We start from the raw sequence: 23357 nt of genomic DNA on the forward strand, positions 1-23357 counted from the left end.
ACTGAGTTTCGCGCAGGCTTGCGTTAACCCTACACTACATCCAACGCTGCCACATTCTTCAACACGGCGAGATTTCACGTTACCGCCGGTCCGTCCCGCGCCTGAAACACAGCGCTTCAAGCAACCGACAAACAAGCACCCAGCGGGGCATCACAGGCACCGAGTCCGCCGACGGGCACCTGAGGGGGAGGCGAAAGACGCGCGCATCTCCCGCCGCACATACCGAGCAAAGACCATGGAGAGCGCAGGCAACGGCTCGGACGCGGACTACCGGAGCCAGCTCCCCGTGCTTTACAGCAACGGCACCTTCTGTCAGAACTTCACCGACGGTAACAACACCACCAGCTTCGCGGAGGTGCGATGCGACGGGGACCGCGGACTGACCGGCAACCTGGAGGACGACGCCAACCCGGTCATCATAGCGATTGTTATCACCGCTCTCTACTCCATAGTGTGCGTGGTGGGGCTGGTCGGAAACGTCCTGGTCATGTATATCATCGTCAGGTAAGACAGCAAAGTACTCCCCTAAAACGCTGCTGTGTGTGAATGTGGTTTTGCAAACAATTAGGCCTTTTTACACTTCATAAACAAACTAATTTACTAACATGACTGTAAACGAGAGAGGGCTCATAACCTGTTGCTATTAACCACATTGGACTTAAAGGCGTGTGTTCCTATGTGTCCGTTTGTGTGTGTGTGTGTGTGTGTGTTTACGAATCCGAGTGAGACCATGTGAATGCGGTGTTGACATCTCTGCCAGCTCAGCTGCCGTTCGTGCGTAAAATGCCTCCAACCTCGCAGCAAGTTGCTCCAGCGCACAGAAAGCGAGGACGTGGAGAGAAAAGAAGGATGCTGCTGCACAAAAACACGCTTCCTATTATGTACAGCCACAGCCAACATCCTTAACTGCAGTGGAACAACATACGATTTGTGTGCAGAGGCCAATACATACCCTAGTTGTCTCTGTCTCTTTCATCCACAATGCCAGAGCTAAACTGGTTAATCGCACTGATGTGACAAAATGCTGCATAGTACTCCCATGTGAGTCTGCTAAACAAAAACAGGATGCAGCGTGAAGCCCCTCAGATGCTGCTGTCTTCATATGCACAGTGGCATCAGTGTCCTCTGTTCCCTTGTATATGGCTGTGCCTATTTTAAGTGCCGTGTAAATTAGATGAACGGCCTTAAATACTTTTGGAAATGCTTTTAAAATAAGCAGTCGGCACAAAGCTAGTGTCCTCAAAGTTCACCCAATAGACTCAGCTTCAGCATTTCTGATTTTATAGTAACGGTGAGTAGGCCAGAGAGCACTCCTTGGTCTGTAAAACTCATCATGGCAACCTCATTAAAGACTTGAAACTATATGATCCAATATGTGCCTTCCACTGCTACCCCTTTGTACGTAGATCTGGCCCAGTTTCATGCAGAATCTTTTCGCTCAGCTAGCATGTCGACGTCTCATTAATTAATATTTCAAACTTTGTTTCAAACAAATGTCACACTTTCAAGATCTCATCACAGCAGAAGCTTTTATTCCCTCTAATCACCCCTCACAAGAGGGTAAGAGTTAATGATACATGATGAGTGGTGCACAAATGAAAGATTTCAAGCCCACTCTCTACAGTTAAGGTAAGACTTCTGCTCTTATTTCACTCACTAGATTAACTTTTTTTTTTTTTTTTTTTTTTTTTTTACTTTAATACACCAATTAACTAAGGACCCTTCAGTATGAGAAAGGTCTGTTGGTTTCATACATGCTGGTTGTTTCTCATTTTCATCATCATCGATATTGCTTTTAATAAAACTGACACTCATTGATGCAATCAGTTAGAATGTAAATCCACTTTTTTGCTAACTTAACACTGAAAATAGCCTGCAGTGCTAATAATATTCACTGTGAGAAGCAGGACTTCATTTGTGGCCTTTAATTGCACATGAAAATCTGACATTTATGTTGGTTAAATGCTCCCCAGCTGATGCTGCGGCCCTCCAAATAAGGCTCTTTCAGGTAATAAAAGGCACTAGATTGGTGGGGGAGATAGATAGAGAGAGAGTGGAGAGAGAGAGAGAGAGAAGGAAAATGAGGACAAAACAGGTGAGATATGGACTTGTAGGTGAATGGAGGGTTGAGGGGAGAGAGATTGACAGTGAGAAATGAGAAAGTGAAGAAGTGAGGAAAATGGAGATAAAGGTGAGGGAGGTTCATCTTCATTTTTCCATGTGATTATGCACTTTATTGGTCTGATGGAGTCAGTGAGGAGTGACCGAGTGGAGGGTTTGCTGTGCTGAACTCGTCAGACAGGTGCTTTAATGGCTCTGAAATTAGAATGACACCAATTTATTAGAGAAAGTCGATTGTAAAATCAGGAGGAGACTTCTCTATTTAGACGTACTTCTCTGTTACCACTGAAATATATTACTTTGTTGCACCTATAAATCTCCTCACTTCTCCACTGTTTCCAGGGCAGATAACGTATCAAACAAATGCTCATTTGCCAGACTGCACACATCATACCCTTCAGTCTGAACGCTACCCAAAATAGTCCTGTTTTGCTAAATGCATCAGGATGTTTTCTGCATCTTTGCCAGATGTTTTCTATTCCAAATTACTTTCGACAGATCTGCCCCCCGGCACTTCCACAGCAACAAAATGAAGTGGGAAAAAAAAGGGAGAGCACCGGGGCAGAAGGAAGTTAAATCACCTTTTGAAATGTAAGTTAGGAAGCAGCATCATCTTAATGAGGGGATCTACAGACAGGTGACAAATTAAAGGAAAAACCTGTCTCGAGGCTTGCTAAAACATTTTCTGATGTGGTTTACTTTTTTCTAATAATTTCATTCACCACATCAGTACATTATTTACAGTCCTTTATGAGGTTCTAGTGGTTATTGAGGAGGTTCTCAGGATCCTTTAGGAGGTTTTAGTGGTTGTGAAGAAGCTGCTAGTGGTCCTTTAGGAGGTCCTCTAAGAGGTTTTCGTGGTCAGTGGGAAGGTCATAGAGGTTATTTAGAAGGTTCAAGGAGTCTTGGAGGTTGTAGTGGTCCTTTAAGAGGGCCTAGTACTCATTCAGGAAGTTTCTAGTGGGCCTTTAGGGGAGTTTAGGGGTCCTATAGGTGGTCAAACACCTATGGGTTCCCCACCACCATGAGCAAAATACCAAAGGAGGGAATGTCCTTTGGAAGAATGCTGCTCATCCCTCAGTGCACTTGATGAATTTATGACAAGAAGCACTAAAGATGCTCTGGAGGCTCTCAGTGGAAGATCACAGTGCTGACACTCTTTGGTTTCTTTTCCTTTAATGTGTCCGCATCTGTAAGTCTTCAGCTGTCTGGCAGGGGTACAACAGTGTTTGTGATGGATGAGCTGGTATACAGGCTTGTATTATGTATTCTGTGGTAGTTTGTCTACAAAGCAGATGATGGATAGTGAAGGGCATCAGCTGAGCTTTAGCTCTTTCATCCTTGGCTGTTTTGTGGGAACAGATTTAGGACAACCCACCCGTCCTCCTGCACTCTCTCCACGGTAATGGCATGGGCATCAGCCATGATGCTGACGGGCAAGCAGGAGTATGTGTACGTGTGCAGGTTGTGATTGTGTGTGTGACTGAGAAAAGTTCTGCCGGTTTCTGCAACTTTTTGATCTAGACTAATGAGACTTTAAGGGAATTAGGAGGAAGGTAAAGGATGTATTTCATTCCTCTGAGAACCACAATCCATCAGGGTCATTAACATTCATCAGCCCCTTTGTCTTTCTCTCTATCTCTGCCTGTCTTTTGGTCTTCTCTCTGTCTGACGGCAGACTGAGAGTGAACAGCCATTTAGCTAATGACACACAGTGGATATTTACTTATAAATGGAAATGTAGTTTTGAGCTCTCCGTCCCCACTTTACAGTCATGGCCTTGAATGCAGTTTTGCTAGATTAAACAGAGACAGCAGTGGATGAATGATGTTTTTCCCCTCACTGTCTGAGTAATGATAACCTTTAAGCCATAAACCATTTCTCTCTCACTCTTTATCTCTCTGTCCGTTTGCCGTCTCTCTCTTTTGCCCTCGTCTGTTTGCTCCTCACATACATCCGCAAACTTCTTGTGAGCAAACAAATACAACCAGAGATCTGCATGCTCAATCGGAAAAATCAATTGCGGTTGAGCAGAAACCACTGGGTTCCACAAGGAATATGCCGCCAGTGCAGAGTGCTTGCTGTTACCATGGAAACACTGGGAGGCGTTCTGAGTGTGATGAGTGCAAAATGACTCCACCACCTCCCCTAAACCCCTGCCTCCATCCCCCATCCAGCTAGAAGAGCTGCTGTGCGTGATTGGTTACATTCAGCAGCCAAGCGTTTCTAAAACTTTGGATGCTTTTATTTAAGAGGCTGTTGAACATATGCACCTGCTGACCTGGATGCACTAAACCGCTGTTACATCGTGCTGCATGTAGCAGTACAACAAATGCGACCTTGTATAATTGTGTTGCTTCTTCACACAGGGCAAATTTTCTCCTGACCCTGCTCTCTGATGTCAAAGTAAGTTGTAAACATCTGTGTCCCTGCTGTTTATGTGAGAGTGTGAACCCAGTCACATGAAATATGATGTTATGATGAGAGTCAGCGCAATCTGGCTCACAAGACTAATGCCCAGATCCTCACTAATGTTTCTCTGTAATGGGTTTCTCGTAGCTCTCGCTGCCTGACATGACAAACGGCAAGGTCTCGGGCTGAGTTTCAAACAACTAACCTGCGGGTTTATGATGCGCTGTCGACACCTGGCAGGCGGGTTGATGCTCAGCAACAATCCACACAGCTGAATTAGAAGGACAGGTTCACATTTTTCCAGTCTGAAACAACAGTGACATATCCGTGTGTACACTGAGAGGGCTGCTGCTCGCCGTAATTGTTTTCCTGTCCATAATGATGATTTGAATGTGAGCGTAGGGGGACAAAATCCACAATCCAGACTGAGTTAGAGAAATAAAGTGGGTGTCTTTCTTCTTCGTGTGTCTTCCCTCACTCAGAAAGCACTGTCCAGATCAGCACAAAGAATGAACCGCACACTAAGAAGACTGTAGCTTAGGACGATAACCATCTGATTTATCTAACTACAGCTTAACTTTACAATGCTTTTTTTTACACAGAACAAAGGACTGCAGGTTTTTTTTCCCCCATTTCTTACATAAGAAACACAAAGGGGGGGGGGGGGGGGGGGGGGATTTATTTAAGGCCAGTACAGACAAGAGGAATGATTATAGCAAACAGTAATGCTTTCATGTACACATGGGCGTGTCAGTATTGTTTTAAGGTAGACTTGAAAAAATGTGAACCTCTCCTTTAACTTTATGTAAAAGATCTGATTTTTTAGAGCCACTGCACTTTACAGGCTATGATTATCAACTACAATTATCAGGAGGTGAGTTGTGTGGGATGAAAGAGAATGGCTCACCTCTCATTAACACAAATTACTTACTGGGTGTGCATAGTATTTTTTAACCGAGAACAAACACATACAAATCAACCCTCAGGTTGACTGACTTTGTTTTAAATCCTCTCTTTGATGATGGTGAATGGGTCCTGATTACTCCGAAAGTCTAGAAACCTTTTATGCGTATTCATGAACATCCTTATGCATGATAGATGTGACTTCTGCTCGTGTGGATGTTCGCGGGGTAGGGACTGAGACGGCATAGGAGCATCCAGCATATGAATTGTTTTGCATATACACAGAAGAGCTATGGAGGTAAATGCACGAAGCCAGCTGCAGATGTTCGTGCCTCCAGCCGCCCAGAACCTCCTACCAACCCAGAATAACATCTGTCACTCAGAGCTGCATTCCACTGAGTATGTTTGTGTGTGGTGCAGCACTTGGCACGTCCTTCTCTTAGCTCTTCACAGTGTGTAAACATTTGAAACTCTGCACTCTGACCTCAGTTTTGTAACAGCTGTACAGCACTGAACATGCGGCTATTGTGTACTATGGTCTTGATTGCCGTTAACCAGTGACAAGCAGACAGCTTGACAACTGTGGATTTAATGCTGCAATTACTCTCTTTGCTTTAGAGCACTAACAAACTCACCTGGCACTAAATGAGTCAAAAAAATTCAGGGCCTAACCTGTGCCCTTGGCAACAATAAAACTATCAGCTGGTAATTATGATTAATTGTTCGACACGTGCATTTACCACAAAGCTGCCTGAATTTCAAAGATCATGATTATTATCAACAGCTCAGTGTATGCTTCTCCTACTAAATTTGTGTATCTGCACTCAACAGGGTGGTACATAGTCTAATTTATTGTTAGGGAGACAATGATGAGTATAGAGTGCGGGTAATTAGACCGTCCTTTCTGTGTATATGAGTAATCACCTTCTTAACACCTCTGGACACTGCCGGAGAATTAGAGCGCAGTCAGTAAGGATTCAGCAGAAGGGGTTCTGTTGAGCTCAGCAATAGAAGGAATAACAAAAAGAAAAAAAACATCAAAGATCATTCATGACCTGTTACATAAGATTGTAAAACCTTGGCTGTGGAGTCTTCAGAGATCTCAGGGAAAATAGAAAAGGTAAATTTTTTTTTTTTAGGAATGTAGTGATAGTCACTGTTACTGTCATATTTGCGCACTGAGTAAGTTGGAGAGAGCATGAAGGGAAGACGATGAGGGAACAGAGGACAGATTTTGTCTCCTTCTTTACCAGATGATTGATGGGAGCTCTCGGCTCTTTTGTCCATCTGTCAGTTACAAAGTGACTCACTCACTTACCCCGATTCTGCTCTTTATACTCCGTGACAGGTAGTGTTAATCACGTCTTTCTTCATCAAGGCTGGCATTTCAAAGTACCATTGGAGATGTGCTCTCAAAATCTGTTTGATGATGATGATGATGATGTTAATCTTCTCAAAAGAAGGGATTTACCACAAGAAAGGCTTTTTAGTTACAACAGTTGCAAAGAATGAGGAGGCAAAACAAACCAAAGAGGTCAACAGATGACCTCATTTGAATTGAAGCTCACTGCAGCCAAACCTTTCCACTGGTGTGTACAACGTATGCCGTTGTACTGAATGTGGATTTAAGACAGGGGCCACAGAGAGACCGTTTGCAGAGGAGGTCTTCAACACATTAACAGCAGGGTTCCTAAGCAACAAGCTGATTAACTCTTCTTGAGGTCCACGTTTCCATTACCTGCATCACTGAGGATCTGGGTTTTGGCCTAAATTTGTTCCCTATTATTATTATTATTATTTTTTTTTTGTGTGTCACATTTCCGGAGATGGAAAGCCATTATAGGCACGAATCACAATGAAGTGGGCAGACTGTCAAACCCATGATCAGAACACAATATAGTGGTTGTTGAATACATGCAGTGTGTGTGATTTATGTCATTGTGATCTAGATAATCCCATTTAGAGGCTGTTTGAAGAATTTTCCAAACTAAATTCAAGCATCTCTTTACTAGGCCAAGTTTGGATTGTTGTGGTTTTCTCTGATGATGAATCACGGATGAATCATTTTCATTGAAGATAAGTAATTGTGTGCCAGAAATTCATTTCTGGGTCTTTATTTATTTATTTATTTTGCTGATCGCTACAAACAATTAGCAAAACATCAACATCTCATGACATGAGGTAATTTTCAGCACAGCTAAAATTTGATAATTTCAGCTATCTTTTCTGGTTATATATAGTATATATATTCAATGATTTAGTGTTCACTAAAGTTCACTACAGCACAACAATCACCCCTCAGGGACATGAAAGTTGCTTGAAGTAGGTACTCCATCACATTGCTGCTGCACTCAAGGTTGAGGGAAAATACGTGTTCTACAATACAAAACACCGCACAACACACAGACTGAAGGCAGCATTCAATATGACCGAGTGACTGAGTGAGTAACACAGATTGGTTGTTTGTTATGGTACAGAAATATCCATGAGTGGATATTTTTTTGCTTTAAGTAGCGTGTAAAGAAGACCATGAAGCAGTTGCAGAAATGGCGAGAGAAAAATGTGAAAAATTTCTGGTCATGTCTGGGCATGATTTTTATCAATTATCAGGCTGTTTGTACGACCTTTTTCACTGGCTGGTGTGCATTTGGTAGAGGAGTGTTGAGTTTTACCTTCAACAGTGACTGTGGATTAATACTACATCTGCCGAGTTTCCACCCCCCATATGTAGTTGTGTGTGTCCATGGGTATTGATCCCCCTTTCCAATTCAATCAGGCCAATCAGGAGTGGTCCAATATGTCACCTAATACTGTTGGTGGATGTTTTTATTAAATGCTTCCATCAATGAGCACACGGTAGATCTGCAAAGGACGCTGAGACAATTCTCGCAGCCTTTGTATGTGTCTCCTGCGGTAAGCAAACAGTTTATGTGTTGGGATATAAAAAAGAGAGGCAGAATTGTACCTTTTGAAGCACAAAAGCTTTAACTCAGGCAGTAACCTGTTCACGTGCAAAACATTAGCTTTCTTGAAAGTCAGTTATTTATATCTTGAAAAATACAATTAGTACCCCCGGTGAGAAAAATGTAGTAAATAAAGAAATCTGTTTGTCTTCAGCACGGACACAGAACCTGAATGGTTTGTGTGTTTCTAAGACTTAACCCGGGAACCCAAGCTTTATATGTACTTGTTTCTGTTCACTGCTCTGACGCACTTGGCTCCAGCACTGAATGTTAGTAAAGTCTGCTAAACTACTCTTGAAGCAGACACTGGTACAATGTCCTCTACTGCCATCCGATGAGACTGAGTCTTGGGACTGACAACAGCCTATCAGGAGAAGTGCTACGTAATGAGCTAGGATTTTAAAACTGAGCTATGACCGAGATGAACACTCTGTATTTCTCAGACTTTGTAGAAATGTTTTAAACACCAAAACTGTCGGAGATTGACAAAAGTGAGTTCTTGTTTTGTCATTTTTCTCTACAGACTACATGTGTGATTCTGTGTGTAATTCTTCAAAATAATGTGTGTTGGAGAGTGTTTTTCTGAATGCGTCACCATGAGCCTCTGAGCATCGACCCTCCGCTTGAACAGCAGCATCTGTCACAACAGTGTCCGTCAGTCTCTGTCTGACATCCTGAAACACACTCAGCCAAGCTGTTTGCGTCTCTGACTTTTGTATTTGTAGCTATTCATCTTGTCTGTTTTTTGTGAATTTGTGTGCATGCGTGTGTGTGTTTTTACACATCTGCTTCTCGGTGTGCATGCGAGCCACAGCATATGATCTGTGACTGCTTAGGAAATGTGTTGCCAAGCCGAATCCAGGCAGCTTGAGTCGGGTTCAGGGAGGACTCATAGAGGCAGGTGTCACACACATGAATGCACCAAGGTCTTGTGCAAACACACACTCCTCTGTTCTTTTTTTTTATCAGTTAAGTCTATCAGTTTTATTAGTGCATTTGTTTGACATGTGTTACGATTTCTCTGTTTGTCTCTCTGCTCTCTCAGTTAAGGTTAAGGGGGAAATAAATTAGAGTAGTCGAGATAGGAAAGTTTAACCTGGTGAAAAGCCAAACCTGAAAAGACAAGATGTAGTCGAGAGGAGAAACTCATACACAACTCGCTTTGTTTACTAATGCAATGCAAGACTAATGCAACCAACACACTATGCAGGAAGATAATAATTAATCCAAGTCCATGTCTGAGTGTCAAACTCAGACATGGAGCTGTTTGGTGATTGAAAAGCCACATATCTCTCTATGAATATTTGTGTTGAATCCCATTACTAAAACTCAACATTGAGACGAGGGTTAGACATTTCTTGTTGTTTAGTAACAGTAAAAATGTGTTGTATTTCGCTTTTGGACAGGTTTAAAAAGAGGGAGAGGGAGTGTGCCAATGAGTTGAAACGAACAAGAAAGAGTGAAGGAGAAATGGATTAAAGAACAAAGTGAGTAACCAAGAGAAATAAACCTTTATGTGCTGATTGCTTCGTGGCGGTTTAGTACTAAAACAAGAAATAAAATGACCATAAAACCCTCAGCAGATTGTCTGCTTTGGAGAGAGATGCAGGGGGGGTTAGAGGAGATGTTGTACGTAGAGTAACAATGTCCATGTGAGGAGCTGGGTTGGGGTGGATGGATGGCTGGGTCGACAAAACACAGGACATTCACGCTGGAGACATGCCATCAAAGTGCATTTGTATCAGTGTCGGAATAAGTGCTATATCTCAGTCAGTCTGTTATAGCCACTGACAATGTGTGTGGGTCCATTTCCCAACGATTAAGGCTATATTGGGATCTGTTTCCACTGCATCATATTCCCAGCGGTGCCCATCTAATGACTTCCATTTATTGAAATGATTTCCAAGAGTGGAAGGACGTGATGCAAATACATGTTAATGCTGTGCTTTTCTCTCCTTCTCAGTTCCATGTTATTCCATGTCCTCCATCGGTTTTTCACAGCTACATCAGTCTTCCACACACTAAATGCATCAAGAAAAAATAATTAAAACCTAACAATCTGAGGTGATTTTTAACATCCTCACATTCTTTATGGCTCTGAAGACAAATCATTCTGTGGTAAAGCTCCGTTTTAACCGTCAAGTTAATGTTTAACAGTCAAAAGTTGCAATGCATATTTTATCAAGCATTGTAATACTTCAACTGTTAAAACATAAATGACTTCAGCTTTAGTGTTGTACCTTATAAGTCATTTAGGACTTTAGGATCGCATTAAATTAAACTTGAGAGCTTTGACAGCAGCTGGATTCAGCCTGGATTCACAGCAGATGCAGCAAATACCAAAGGCGACTCATGGCGCAAAATAATCAGTGCGTTGAAGTACATTCATTCCATCAGCTCAATCAGTCAAAAATATTTCAGTTTCTTTTTGTGTCTGTATATACAGTTTGTAAATTGATTTTCCAATGCACTATACTGTGCTATACACCGAAATTTGACACAAATACCACATCAGTCAGTAAACACACAGACAAATCTCAGCTTCCTATCACTGCTCACCACAGAAACATATGCCCAGCAGTCACACACACACACACACACACACACACACACACACACACACACACACACACACACACACACACAGTCACACCCTGCGCATCCATCATGCTCTTCACAGTGTGCATGGACAGTGTTATTGGTCAGAGCCAGAGGCGTACAGATGTCTGTTCACAGGAGCAGCCTCTGTTTCTGCAACAGGCAGGACCTAATGGTTTATCTGCACCTAGCAGCACCCCATGAATCATGCACAAGGCTACACATACACTGACCATCTTTGCTGAATAATGATGAATTATGTTTAGCTTGCTGTGTAACAACAGCCTTGAAAATTAATCCACTTCGGTTCCAGACGGTTGACCGCGAATGTGTGTGTGTGGGTTTCATCTTGACATTTGTTGAAATACAGTGACAAGACTGTTGATTCACTACAGGCTTGTTCCAAACATACACAAACTCGAACTGGTGCTTATAGTGTAGCTTGTCTAGTCTGTTAGCATTCCAAAATTATCAATTTAAAACATCAAAGGCATTAACAACTCAGAGGAAGTGTTTACTTGAGACCAACTAACAATGAGCAGCAGATTCTTGTGCTTTTTTTAATCTCACAAATTAATAGCCACTTCTGTTTATTTTCTCAATCGCTTTACTTTTATGTTTTATTACAGTAAACTGACTGAGGTTTATTATTCACTACCAAGATAGTAATTTTTTTTTTTTTTACTTTTATTTCATTTTATTTTATTTTAGTTTATTTGTTAGGGTCCGTAACCTCTGCATTATACAAGAGTGGAGGTAATAGCCACTGGCTGATGTTGAATCCATTAGATTCTCAGCTAAGGGAAATGGAAGAGCATCTAAATAAAGAAAAAAACAAATGTTCAGTCAAACCTGCAAAACATCACAACACATGAATTTTCCAGGTAATGTTTGGCCACAAAGAATTAAAAGGTTTCTCTGGTCACTGCCTCATTAAATCTGAGCTTTTCATCCACAGAGAAGCACTTAAACCAACTTTCAAAGATGTTTCATCGTCAATGTTCATTTTATGTTATGTTAATAAAGTCATGCTCGCCATAAAATTGTCCCCTGCCTGGTCACGGTTGTTGCCATGGTGAAGCACGATCCTCACATGTGAAAACAGGCAGTTATCAGCTAATTAGCATTCAGGCACATTTGAGCGACTCCATGCCGTGTACCATTTTCATGAACCGGGGACATGCTGTGTGGGCAGAAGCATTTTCTCTGCTGCCTGGTCATCCCGTGTGCGCTCACGTCAGTCACTGTGTCAGTGTTTCTTTAATGGAAACAGAAGGAAACAAGGCTCAGACATTATTTGCAGCCAGAAATTATTGGGCCAGTGTTCGTCCTTTGTTGTGGAACAGCTGGGGTTAGCCTGGTTCATTCCAATTACACAGAGAGCACCTGTGATGTTTACTGGCTTCAGTAAATTTTTTGTATCTAAGCATGTATGTGAATAGTGTTCAGGAGGTCTTTATGATTATAATTAAAATTGTAAGAAAAATGGCCTGACCATAATATGAAAAAGATAATGGCATTTTTAAAAAAATTTTTCCTTCTTTTCCATATTTTATTAAGCCATACCAGCAGTGCAGCTGTGTCGGTCTGTCGGAAAAAGAGAGCTGCTAGCATGCCAGCTGATTTTTATATAGCTTGAAGATGCCGTTCAATAACTTATTGTTATTATCAAGCATACTCTTTCAATTTTAGATGGTTTGTGTTCTTGCAGAAAACCTCTGAATGGATGTCTTCTCTAATCCTCAGAGTAAATGTATTGGCGTTGAAGTTCTTCTTCTGATCAATATCACATCAACCTTATAGGAGCTTCCACTGAAAGAGTGCCCCTATGGCCGCAGGCGTACCAGACCTTCGTGGTCATGGTTACAGTAATAAACACGCGGTTAAGGTTGTGAAACAATCACGGTTGAAAGAAACAATGCTGACTATGGGTTTCAGTGGGGTAACAAACAGCTGCCTGCTGTGTGAAAAGTCCTGTGTTTTGTCAACCCATCCATTCACCCCTTTGCTTCCCATCATAATTACTACAGCCACCAGAGGCCACCTAACAATAAATCGTGACTATGAGTTGTAATAATCTGCTTGCACAGGTGACTTTTCGTGATGTTTTTTTTTTTTTTTTTGGTGGAAGGCCAGGTGCCATAAGGACCCAAAACATGAAAACAGTTCTCATTAAAAAGAGTAATGACCAATTAAAGAGCTGCTTCTGTGTTTCAGCAACAAATGATTCTCATAAGGGAGCCAGGCTAGAGGTTATTGGAATTTTCTTTTCAATAGTTTGTCATACAGCATACATAGTAGATTATTTGGGTCTTCAGTCAGAACTGGGGTAAAATCAAAGCATTTTATCAGAATTACACTTTCACCGAAATAGCCGTATTAAGCTTGAATTTGTGTGTATTATAAAATTATTATAGAATATTAAAGCAACAAATCCTCAACTGTCCTCCTTGTTTAATAGCCTTTTATGGAAATGCATTCAAATGAAGAAATTAACACTCTTACTGACACGGTGGTGTCTCTGCATATGTTTCAAATGATTTGGATGTTTAAATAACGCATCTCTTGTTTTGATTGGGAGGATGTGTGATGACTGTAAAATCTGTTTCTTGTCAGAATTGTTTCAGTGACAATTTACCGTCACTACCAGACCTGTTTTTATTCATTTAAAAAAGAAATAAAAACAAATAAGAAACAGGAGAAATGAGAAGGCGTCACACACACCCCCAGGTGGGAACCAGATCTAATGGGTTGATGGAAGCGTATGAATTATACATTATTTCACTGACAGGACTGTTTTGGATGATTTTAAGGTCCATTACTGCACATCTATCTGCTATCTGTGTGCTCCAGTGGTCCAAGAAAAGACCAAGTCTAGGTAGTTTAGAGGTAGATGGAACAATTTCTGTTGTCAAGTGTTGTTTAGTCACAGAAGCCACATAATGATGATTTACTCTTTGCAGTTGGTTACTTCTGTCTGGTCTCACCATGGCATCTCTGTCTTTCTAGGCTGAAGATTTGCTCTGAATATTTTTATTTGTTTGTTCACTGACTTGAAATGAGACAATGTTCTTATCTCACCTGAGCAGAGCTATAAGTTTTTGTTTTTTTTTATCAGAGTTGAATTCCCAAATGAGAAACCATTCACGTTGTGAACATTTCACTTTGTGAAAGATATTTATCAAATGATTGCTGTGGGCATAACAATTAATTTTACACTTTATAAAGTATTAATGTGTTTAATTTCCTCAGTAAATATCCATTTTGTAAATCTATGTTGTCAATTAATATAACACAATAGTCATTCATGCTAGGCACAGCTCATAAAAGTGTTTTAAATTTGATGAAATACTTGTGTATGTGGGTAGCTCTTTTCAGGGAAACATCATCTTTGAGACATCAGCTCTGTCTCCCAGAGATTATGTTAGTAATAATATTATATAACTAATTTGCAATTGCAAAAATGTTTTTGCAGAAACCTGCCACCTTAATTACATTTTTTTTTACAGAACATTTCTTCAGTGTTCAATAACAACACATCTCTAATTTGTTTAACATCATTAAGCTTTTTATGGTTATGTTTTGGTTCTCATAGTGTTTTGTTAGGGTTTGGTTAAGGTGAGGGAGAGATTGTGGTCTGGGTTAAACACCGGAAAATTCAACGCTTATTTGAAGCACTAGACAAGACATGTGACATTTAACCAAAACCTTTTCCTAACCTGAACCGAAGTTCTTTTTTTGCAGAATCCTAACCACACTCATGACTCAGGATTCACCCTGGTCTCTTGTATGAATGTCGTGTGAATACTTGCAGGCTGTAAAAAAAAAAAAAAAAAAAAAAAAAAACACAACAAAAAAGCTTTGCGCTTCGCAAATGATAAAGACTACAAACAATATTATATAATCAAAACATCCTGACATTGAATGATCTGTGTGTCAAAACCTCAAGGGCAAAGAATAAATTGAGGCTGAAAAATCAATACAACACCTCCTACAGTTAATTTACATGAGATGAGGCCATTCACTTCCGTGTGGCATATTGTACATAAGTCAGCCTCAGACATACAACACACAGGAGAAGCACAAGGTATTATCTGCACCTACAAGCGATCATCTGCAGACAGTCTCAAAGTCAATAAGGGGATGTTGGAAATTACCTCCAGCTCGAGCACAGTCCTCAGTGTAGAGTGACAGCTTTTTACTGCATCTCGAGGTGTCTCATCGGTCCCCGTGCAAATAAAGCCTGAAATAACAAACACACTAAGCTGTCAGTGTTAAAGTTAATAAGAATTTAATGAACTAACTGTCAGCTCTGGTTGTTAAGAGGATTTGGGATTATTGAGGAAAGAACTAGAACAAAACAGAAGTAAATTACCTCGGCTGTGGAGTGACAGTTTGGGTTTAATAAAGTGAAGGCCAGTGGGTGTAATGTATCATTGTCACTTTGTGAATCCAGATTAATTAAATGACATTACAGCGGGGATATGTCTAAGTAGTGTTTACATGGAATAGTGCAGCTACAGTACAATCACTGTTGTGCTCTGGAAATTAAATTAAAGGATTAGTTACAATATGCTTTTTCTCTTTCCAGCAGAGAGTTAGATGATAAGATTGATACCACTCGAACATATGTCCTTTAAATCTACGGCTATAGCCAGCAGCTCTTCTAAAGCTCACTATTTAAGATGTTATATGTTATACATTTAATTTGTATAACTGAAGTGTAAAAATGACAATTAACTGTTTTGCAGAGGTTTATGTGTCTGAAATGAGACACTAGATAATACGAAAACACGATATTATGTGTTAATTGGTGAGCTTTAGAGGCAGCTGATGGTCATAGCTCACATTTAATGGACAGATGAGAGGGTGGTATCAATTTGCTCATCTAACTATCACCAAAATGAAAAAACAAGTAAAGTTTGAAGTGCACATTTTGAAGTGAAAGTAGGACTGAAGTTCCTTTCACAGACGGACTCTTCTGATTCCTTGGTTAGGTTCATTATAGCTTCATTATTGGGGCTGATTATCACTTTGCTGTGTAATGCCACTCTGTGGAGTTCTGTAACAGCTGGAGAGCTTATTGACCTCATTTGAGGACCCAGCAGTAGAAATCTGTCTCACATTTAACACTATAAAAAACAACTGCCGCTTGATTAAAAAGGTATACTTTATTATGACTTGTCAAATGTTGAGATGTGGTCTCAGACTGTGGCTAAACCACAACATTTTTTCCCATGAATGCTGGACGTCACCTAGAAATGTGTGTTTGTCATAAGAATAACTGGACTGTGATTGTTGTTTCAGAAATACCTAAGTTGGGTCTGGTCTTTGGGTTATGGCGTCCAAGATAAATCACCTTAGATCCTTTTGATGTGATCCAGCTTCACCCTCAGCAAACGCTAAACATAGTATATTTCTTTTTTGACAAGAGCTCCAAACAGTCGAGCCATTTCAATCGTCTGTGTTCCATCCTCCTCTCTCTCTGTTAATGGATCCGTGCTTTTTTCGTTTGTTTTCTATAAACACTCCACTATCTTCCATTCTCTTTGAACTACCTCTTAGCCTTTCCTCAGTTTTCCACCATATTGATTGAAAGGGTATTTTTGTGGTATACTGTAAAAGGGAACATCCTTGCCGTCCTTTGATCACCGTTCATTCAGATGATGAAAAGCTACTGCGGACTGAGGCGGAGCTTTACATGAGGATGCACATATTTGTCCTTTCAGTAAATATCATGGAAAGTGAGCTTGACTTTTTGATGCACCCTTAGCTGAGTCTTTATAATAATTCACAAAAAAATGTTTTTTATTCTAAGCGGTTTTGTTTCCACTCATTTCAAATTTGGTTTAAGAAAATGTGCCTCAATTGTAAACAAGCTGTTGGGATATGACTTGTACAGAATGAAATACACAAAACCTCAAATAGCTCAGCTGTAAGAAACTATTGAAAGAAATTTTGGAATGGTTTACATTTCATCAAACACTTGCTCAATAAATGTTATGGAGAAATTTGCAGTATTTTCTCTGCAAGCAGCCCGAGGAAAGTAATTTCTTTGAGATATCTTTTAAAACATCAAGGAGTCTGGGAGTTTACCCCTGTGGGCAGCTCCTTAAACTGAGCCATTAGGAATGATTAAACAAGAAGTTTGCTGTTACAGAATGTATCGGTAGCTGACACGAGGGACCTGAATTATTCACAAAGCGTCCAAGGAGACTCTTCCCGGCTCATGCAGCACCTTCTGCTATAATTGCAACTTTCTGGAGGAGGGGAGAAGGAGGGGAACACTGTCAGTTGTACATTTAAATTCTGCAAATCGTGTCTGAAACACAGGAGTTCAATAAAAGTAATGTATTGCAATGTATACTGCCAAAACACACACATATATAACATATAACTTAATAGTAACTGTTTATTGTTTAGAAGCTGTTTAATAGTACCTGCTTTTAAATGTATTTTTATTTCCAGTGCATTTTTCATATAATCCTGTCGGTTTTTAAATGGTTAATTTTTTTATTTGGCTTAAAATTTAGCTTAAAAAGTAGGAGAATTTTCTCAGCTCATAAAGGAACTCTTTATTCTCCAGTTTGTCTGAAGATGTTTTCAAAATGACATTTCATTTAAGCATATATTGCAGGAAGTGGTTTGTATCTTCATATAACTAAATTATTGGAATCAGAGGAGAGGCACATACTTCTAAAGTGAGCCCTAATCGAAGACTTTCATTTGAAGATGACAAAAGAGTGGATAAAAGAGTCCACTCTTTTGTCCTTCTTCTTGACCTTCTCCCTCTTTTGGTCTTTAATCTGTGTCCACAGTCCAGTTGACTCATAATAAACCGTGCTTTCTGTGCAGATACACGAAAATGAAGACAGCCACCAACATCTACATCTTTAATCTTGCTCTGGCCGACGCCTTGGTTACCAGCACGCTACCTTTCCAAAGCGTCAACTACCTGATGGGGACCTGGCCGTTTGGGGACATGCTGTGCAAGATGGTGATGTCCATTGACTACTACAACATGTTCACCTCTATCTTCACCCTCACCACTATGAGCATCGACCGCTATGTCGCTGTGTGCCACCCAGTCAAAGCGCTGGACTTCAGGACACCCCGTAACGCCAAGATTGTCAATGTCTGCAACTGGATTCTCTCCTCGGCCATCGGGTTGCCTGTCATGTTCATGGCCTCCACCGCTGTCACTCGTAAGCATGAAAACACACATGCACTATTATTCCTGATAACTGCTGAGTGCCACTGTCCAAACAATCAGTTGATTTTACTATGAATGGAGGAATTGTGTTTGGATGTTAAATAAAAGACTCCTTTAAAAGAACCACAATAAATAGTGAAAATTAGCTCTCCTGGAAACATCAAAACATATTGTGGCAACACATGTATATTTTATCCAGCTGTTTTTTTGAAGAATTGAACGGAGAAAATAATTACCTCTCCAGGAGCACTCCAGGAGCGACCATGCATGAAAAAAATGAACTGGGAGGGTTGTGAAAAACATGCATTTCTTTGTTAAGCAACTGCAGATGATCAGTTCAAGCGATTACAAACACAAAACAGGAAGGAAACGCATTCAGCTCATTCTATGCATTCCAGCTTTAAAGCACAATTCAGTACTCCAGCAGACTCCATAAAAGGAGTATATTTGCACAAAAGAACTATCCAGTGATATATGCCTGAGCTGCCTGCAAAGATGGGCTTCTCTGACAGGGTGTCTCTGTGTAATTGTCATTGTAATGGAGAGAAAACTACCACTGAAACTGATGAGGTGTGATTACACTCTGGAGGAGGAAGCGAACACACCAAATATATTTATAATAAGTACAATTTTTTTATTAGTGGAAGTGACATAACAGTGGTGTCTGTGGGGGCACATTGTGTCTTTGTTGAAGGTTTGAACAGTAAAGAGACAACAGGAAATGAGAGGGGAGAGATGATTAGTGATTGGCAACAAATGGGCAGACGGGAACTGGAAATATTGGTTTTCATGGTCGGCATCTTAAGCCCTAGTCAGCAAGTGCACCAAAGGACAAACAGAAAGAATTAGCATCAATCTGATGAAGAAACTGGCAAAGATATTTTTCCCTCAGGAGTTACTGGATACCTACAAGGAGAGCACTAACGCTCATCAGCTGGACACAAGCACTCAAATCTAGGAAAAACCTGACAGATTACTCAGCAATTAAAGAATGTGTACTACCTAAATACTGCCACTGTGCAAGGCTGCATTTGGTTGCTTTGCGTAAAACCAAACTAAACAAACACATTCAGAGGAAAGAAGCAGAGTGAATTACAATGGAATTACTTGTGTAGATGGAATGGAAGTTCATGTCTCTGTGTGCCTGTGAACATGTACAGTATATGTGTGTGTGTATCCTTACCCTGCACAGCCTCCAGTATTGTCGACTGCAAGCTGATTTTCCCCCACCCCTCCTGGTACTGGGACACCCTGCTGAAGATCTGCGTGTTCATCTTTGCCTTCATCATGCCCGTCCTCATTATCACCGTGTGCTACGGTCTCATGATCCTGCGGCTCAAGAGTGTGCGCATGCTGTCGGGCTCCCAGGTGAAGGAAAATCTGCTTTTCTTTTGCAAATATGAGTACATGAAGTGAGTTATTTTCTATATTTGATGCCTCGGGCTTTTAATTAGATGCAAATGTGTGTTTTAGAGCGAAATTATTAGTAAGAAAACGCAATCTACTCGTTTCTCTTAAAAGAAAGCAATTAGGGAAAATCACCTCAGGCCGAAGTCGAGGCTCAGTTTTAATTAATTGCTGTGGAAGATTAAGATTAAGAGTTACTTTATTAATCCCGGTGGGGAAATTCAGTTGTAGCAGCAGTCACAAGGAGCGACCTGCAACCTGTGCACATTCAAATGCAGATTTATGTGTATACAGAGGATTCCAATGGAAAATCAAAGTGGCTGAGGATACAATTTATTCCTGCTCATAGGTTTTCAACCAGCACTAATCACTGTAACCACTTTTCTTCCCTTCCATCATTCCTCTCCTCTAATTCTGCCTCTAACCATCCTCTCTCCACCTTTCTTTCATCCTCGCTTATACATTCTCTATTTCTTCTGTCCTTTTCCTTACCTCCTCCACCTTTTTTCACCTCCACTTTTCCTTCCCACTCTCCTCCGCGACTGTCCTCTCTCTCCCACCTCCATCGTTATTATCTACCTAGCATTCTCCTGCTTTTCTCTTTGTACTACATCCTCTTTTCTCTAGCACTCATCTTGTACTCCCACTTATCCCCAGCACTAAACCACTTACCTCTTTCACACACAGGAGAAAGACAGGAACCTGCGTCGGATCACCCGCATGGTCCTGGTGGTGGTTGCCGTCTTCATTGTCTGCTGGACGCCCATTCACATCTTTGTCATCATCACAGCTCTGATCAACATCCCCAGCTCAACGCTGCAGACTATCACCTGGCACTTCTGCATCGCCCTGGGCTACACTAACAGGTACGCACCAACAGCCTTTGACAAACATATTCATTGAAGTACTGAAGCTTTTTGTTAATAAGACTGATGATTTATTGACTATTGCTTCCTAAATTCATAATTTACTTGATTTTCTGACCAATTTCATTTAGTTTTTTTTTTATTAGTTGTCAGTCAACATTTCAGCAGGTTAAAGCCTGGTCATTGTCATTTTAAATTTTTCTTTTGTGTGCATATCTGTACATAAGAGAATACATAACAGAATATAAACAGAATAAATAAAAGAAAACATTGTGTTTTACAGGAAAGAGCAAACAGAAATTGAAATGTACATTTGTTTGTACAATTTTTTAAACAATGATCCCCCGACATTATACTGAAATGAAAAATTATGTAGCTGAGTTTAGGGCGAAGCTGATTTTCTAATGTCAAACTGTGACCGTGTTTTTGCCCCCTGTAGTAGTCTGAATCCAGTTCTTTATGGCTACCTGGATGAGAACTTCAAGCGTTGTTTCCGTGAGTTCTGCACCCCGAGTCCCTCAGTGTTGGAGATGCAGAACTCGTCTCGGACCGGAGCCACGAGCCGCAAGCTTCCACAGCGCGAAAATAACAGCGCAAACACAGGAGAAAGGTCCAATCAACAGGTAGTCGGTGTCTGTGTTTATGTCAGTACTTGTATCTATTTATTTTGAAGAAATTATTAGAAAGATCGGCGAATTTTCACAATAAATGCGAAGCTACAGTCAGCAGCCGTTTAGCTTAGCATAAGTCTTGTTGTCACCATTAGGTTGCCAGGCAACCAGCTGAGACTGCATGGAAGTCACTGCGCCCAGTCAAGAAATAGTCTGGCACATAACCCCCCCCCCCCATAAAACCTCAAATTGTTGTTTTTACAGTTTTATACAGATTAAATAAACAAGATGTAACATGTGAGTGAGCTACAGAGGAGCTGCAGGCTGGATCCAGAGAGGCTGGGTTAAGGTACACACTGCATAAATATTCTGTATACAACTTAACAATTCACCCGCTCTCTCTGTAGGTATGACTAGCCTTGGAGGGGTCGTCGGTGGACTCTCGCTGTTGTGGCGGCGTTGCCAACGACGATCTCAACTCAGAGGTCACGCAGGTCACCACAGGGCTCTGACCACACACACACACACGCAAGCTACATATACATGTATGTATACAAACAACTCAGACTCAATAGCACAGACCATTTTGACGATGTGTTGCAAGTTTAACTACAGCGCTGCATCAGGTCAGGCCATTCACCTTCCAGCCAGCCCAGCTGTTACTAACTGCATGGCTGTGCAAGGCTTTCGCTCTTACTGATAAAGATGAAGGTCAAGCAAGACTAAACAGAAAGCCAAGAATCATTACAATACCATGTCCTCCTAATTGAAGAAGTTGGTGCACTAAATTGTGCATTGATGCTATTAAAACTTTACAAAATATTTATATAGATTTCATTACTATTATTATGGCAGTGTAGACTATACAGACAGAAAATGTACAGTAAACACAGACAGATGTATAGACAGATCTATAAAAGCCACTTTCACAAGCCACTAATATGATGTTCTGTTCTGTCTGCCGAGCTGCCTCATTGATCCAAGCATCCTGTCCTAACTAACCTTATCTTATCACTAATTCACTGTTGTTAAAAAAACAAACAAACAAACAAACAAAAAAAACCAATGAATTGTCTTATGTTTGCTGATTTCATATGCCTTCATTCCAGTCTGGTACTTTTCCTTCCCTGTTTTTCTTTTTTAATTATTCACACATGTGAGAGGACAGTGTGAGTTGTAGGAAATGTGGGTTTGTGGGCAATTACCTGGCTTTACAGGGTCTAATTTGATCTTGGACTTCTGTCACTGAAATCTCAAAGGCTTCATGTGGCTCTCTCGCCACACGAAGACATCACTGGGCAGGAGGTGTTATTCAAAGCCATTCACAGCATCAACTGTGCTTTTCATTCCTGCTTCTGTATGGATTCAGCAGGGGTTGACCCCATCATACCTTACACCTTATTAGCACTGCTCTCCACTGATTGATCTGCACAGCACCATGCTGGCCTAGGCCACTTCAAGAAGATTGATGGTGCTGATGTGCAACTGTGCTCTCTCCTCTCAAAACACCTAACCTTTTGTTGTAATTTACTGCTCCTTTTGTCTTCATCCTTTCCCTTCCTTTCCTTTCCTTTCCTTTCCCTCTATTCCTATCTTGTCTCTGTGACAACGTTTACTACCCTTTTGCTGGACTTACCATTACATACAGTAGAGCACTGTATGTTCTGTCAGCTGATTTGACAATTTTTACGAATGTTCAGAAGAGAAACCAACTGTGTTTTTCATTCTGGATCCTTGTGCTGAACTGCGGATCCTCTAAACCAGCAAAGAAGACGCATTAGTTTGTTTGCACAACGCACAGAGCTTGCTGTTGCGGCATATAGTACGAACATATGGTACCACCGGTGTATGATTAACGACAGCTTAACAGCCATTACACCAGGTGTGGGTTTAAATGGAGTCACTTCACCTCTGAAGTATTTAATGAGTGAGCCAAGCAGGATTGTACATCTCTTGTAATCTTTAGAATTGCTTGTGCTTACATGTTGTGCTGTATGCTAAACTTGCCAGTTGCCTTTTTCGTAGTTCTACTCGATATTCTCTGTTTTTTTTCTAAAGATCTGTAACTTTGAACATGATTGTATTTATCTCCCATGTAAAATACTGTAAGTAATGTGTTGCTTTTCTTTTTTTTTTTTCTTTTTTTTGAATAAACATGACATCATGAAACGGTCAGAAAATAATTTCCGATGATGATGTTGGACCAGAAAGTCATTGTGCTTTAAATATAAATTCTGTCATATTGAATCTGCCTTGTTAGCTG

At 40.7% G+C, this 23357-nt stretch overlaps 1 protein-coding gene across 1 annotated transcript; it reads left to right on the plus strand.

The window, feature by feature from the left end:
- The first annotated feature begins 235 nt into the window (after positions 1-235).
- Positions 236-21507, plus strand: oprm1 (opioid receptor, mu 1). Its single transcript, XM_041050381.1, has 6 exons — positions 236-504; positions 17853-18202; positions 19403-19578; positions 20305-20483; positions 20923-21106; positions 21502-21507. Exons 1-6 carry the CDS (start codon positions 236-238, stop codon positions 21505-21507), a joined length of 1164 nt encoding a protein of 387 aa, XP_040906315.1.
- The last annotated feature ends 1850 nt before the right edge of the window (positions 21508-23357 follow it).

Source organism: Toxotes jaculatrix, chromosome 11 (genome assembly GCF_017976425.1).
Source record: "Toxotes jaculatrix isolate fToxJac2 chromosome 11, fToxJac2.pri, whole genome shotgun sequence".
In the NCBI taxonomy this organism is placed as follows: Eukaryota; Metazoa; Chordata; class Actinopteri; family Toxotidae; genus Toxotes; species Toxotes jaculatrix.

Coding starts and splice junctions, on each gene's coding strand:
- oprm1 (XM_041050381.1), top strand. CDS start 236: ATGGAGAGCGCAGGCAACGGCTCGGACGCGGACTACCGGAGCCAGCTC. Junction 19,579..20,304: donor GCATGCTGTCGGGCTCCCAG/GTGAAGGAAAAT, acceptor TTTCACACACAG/GAGAAAGACAGGAACCTGCG. Junction 20,484..20,922: donor GCCCTGGGCTACACTAACAG/GTACGCACCAAC, acceptor TGCCCCCTGTAG/TAGTCTGAATCCAGTTCTTT.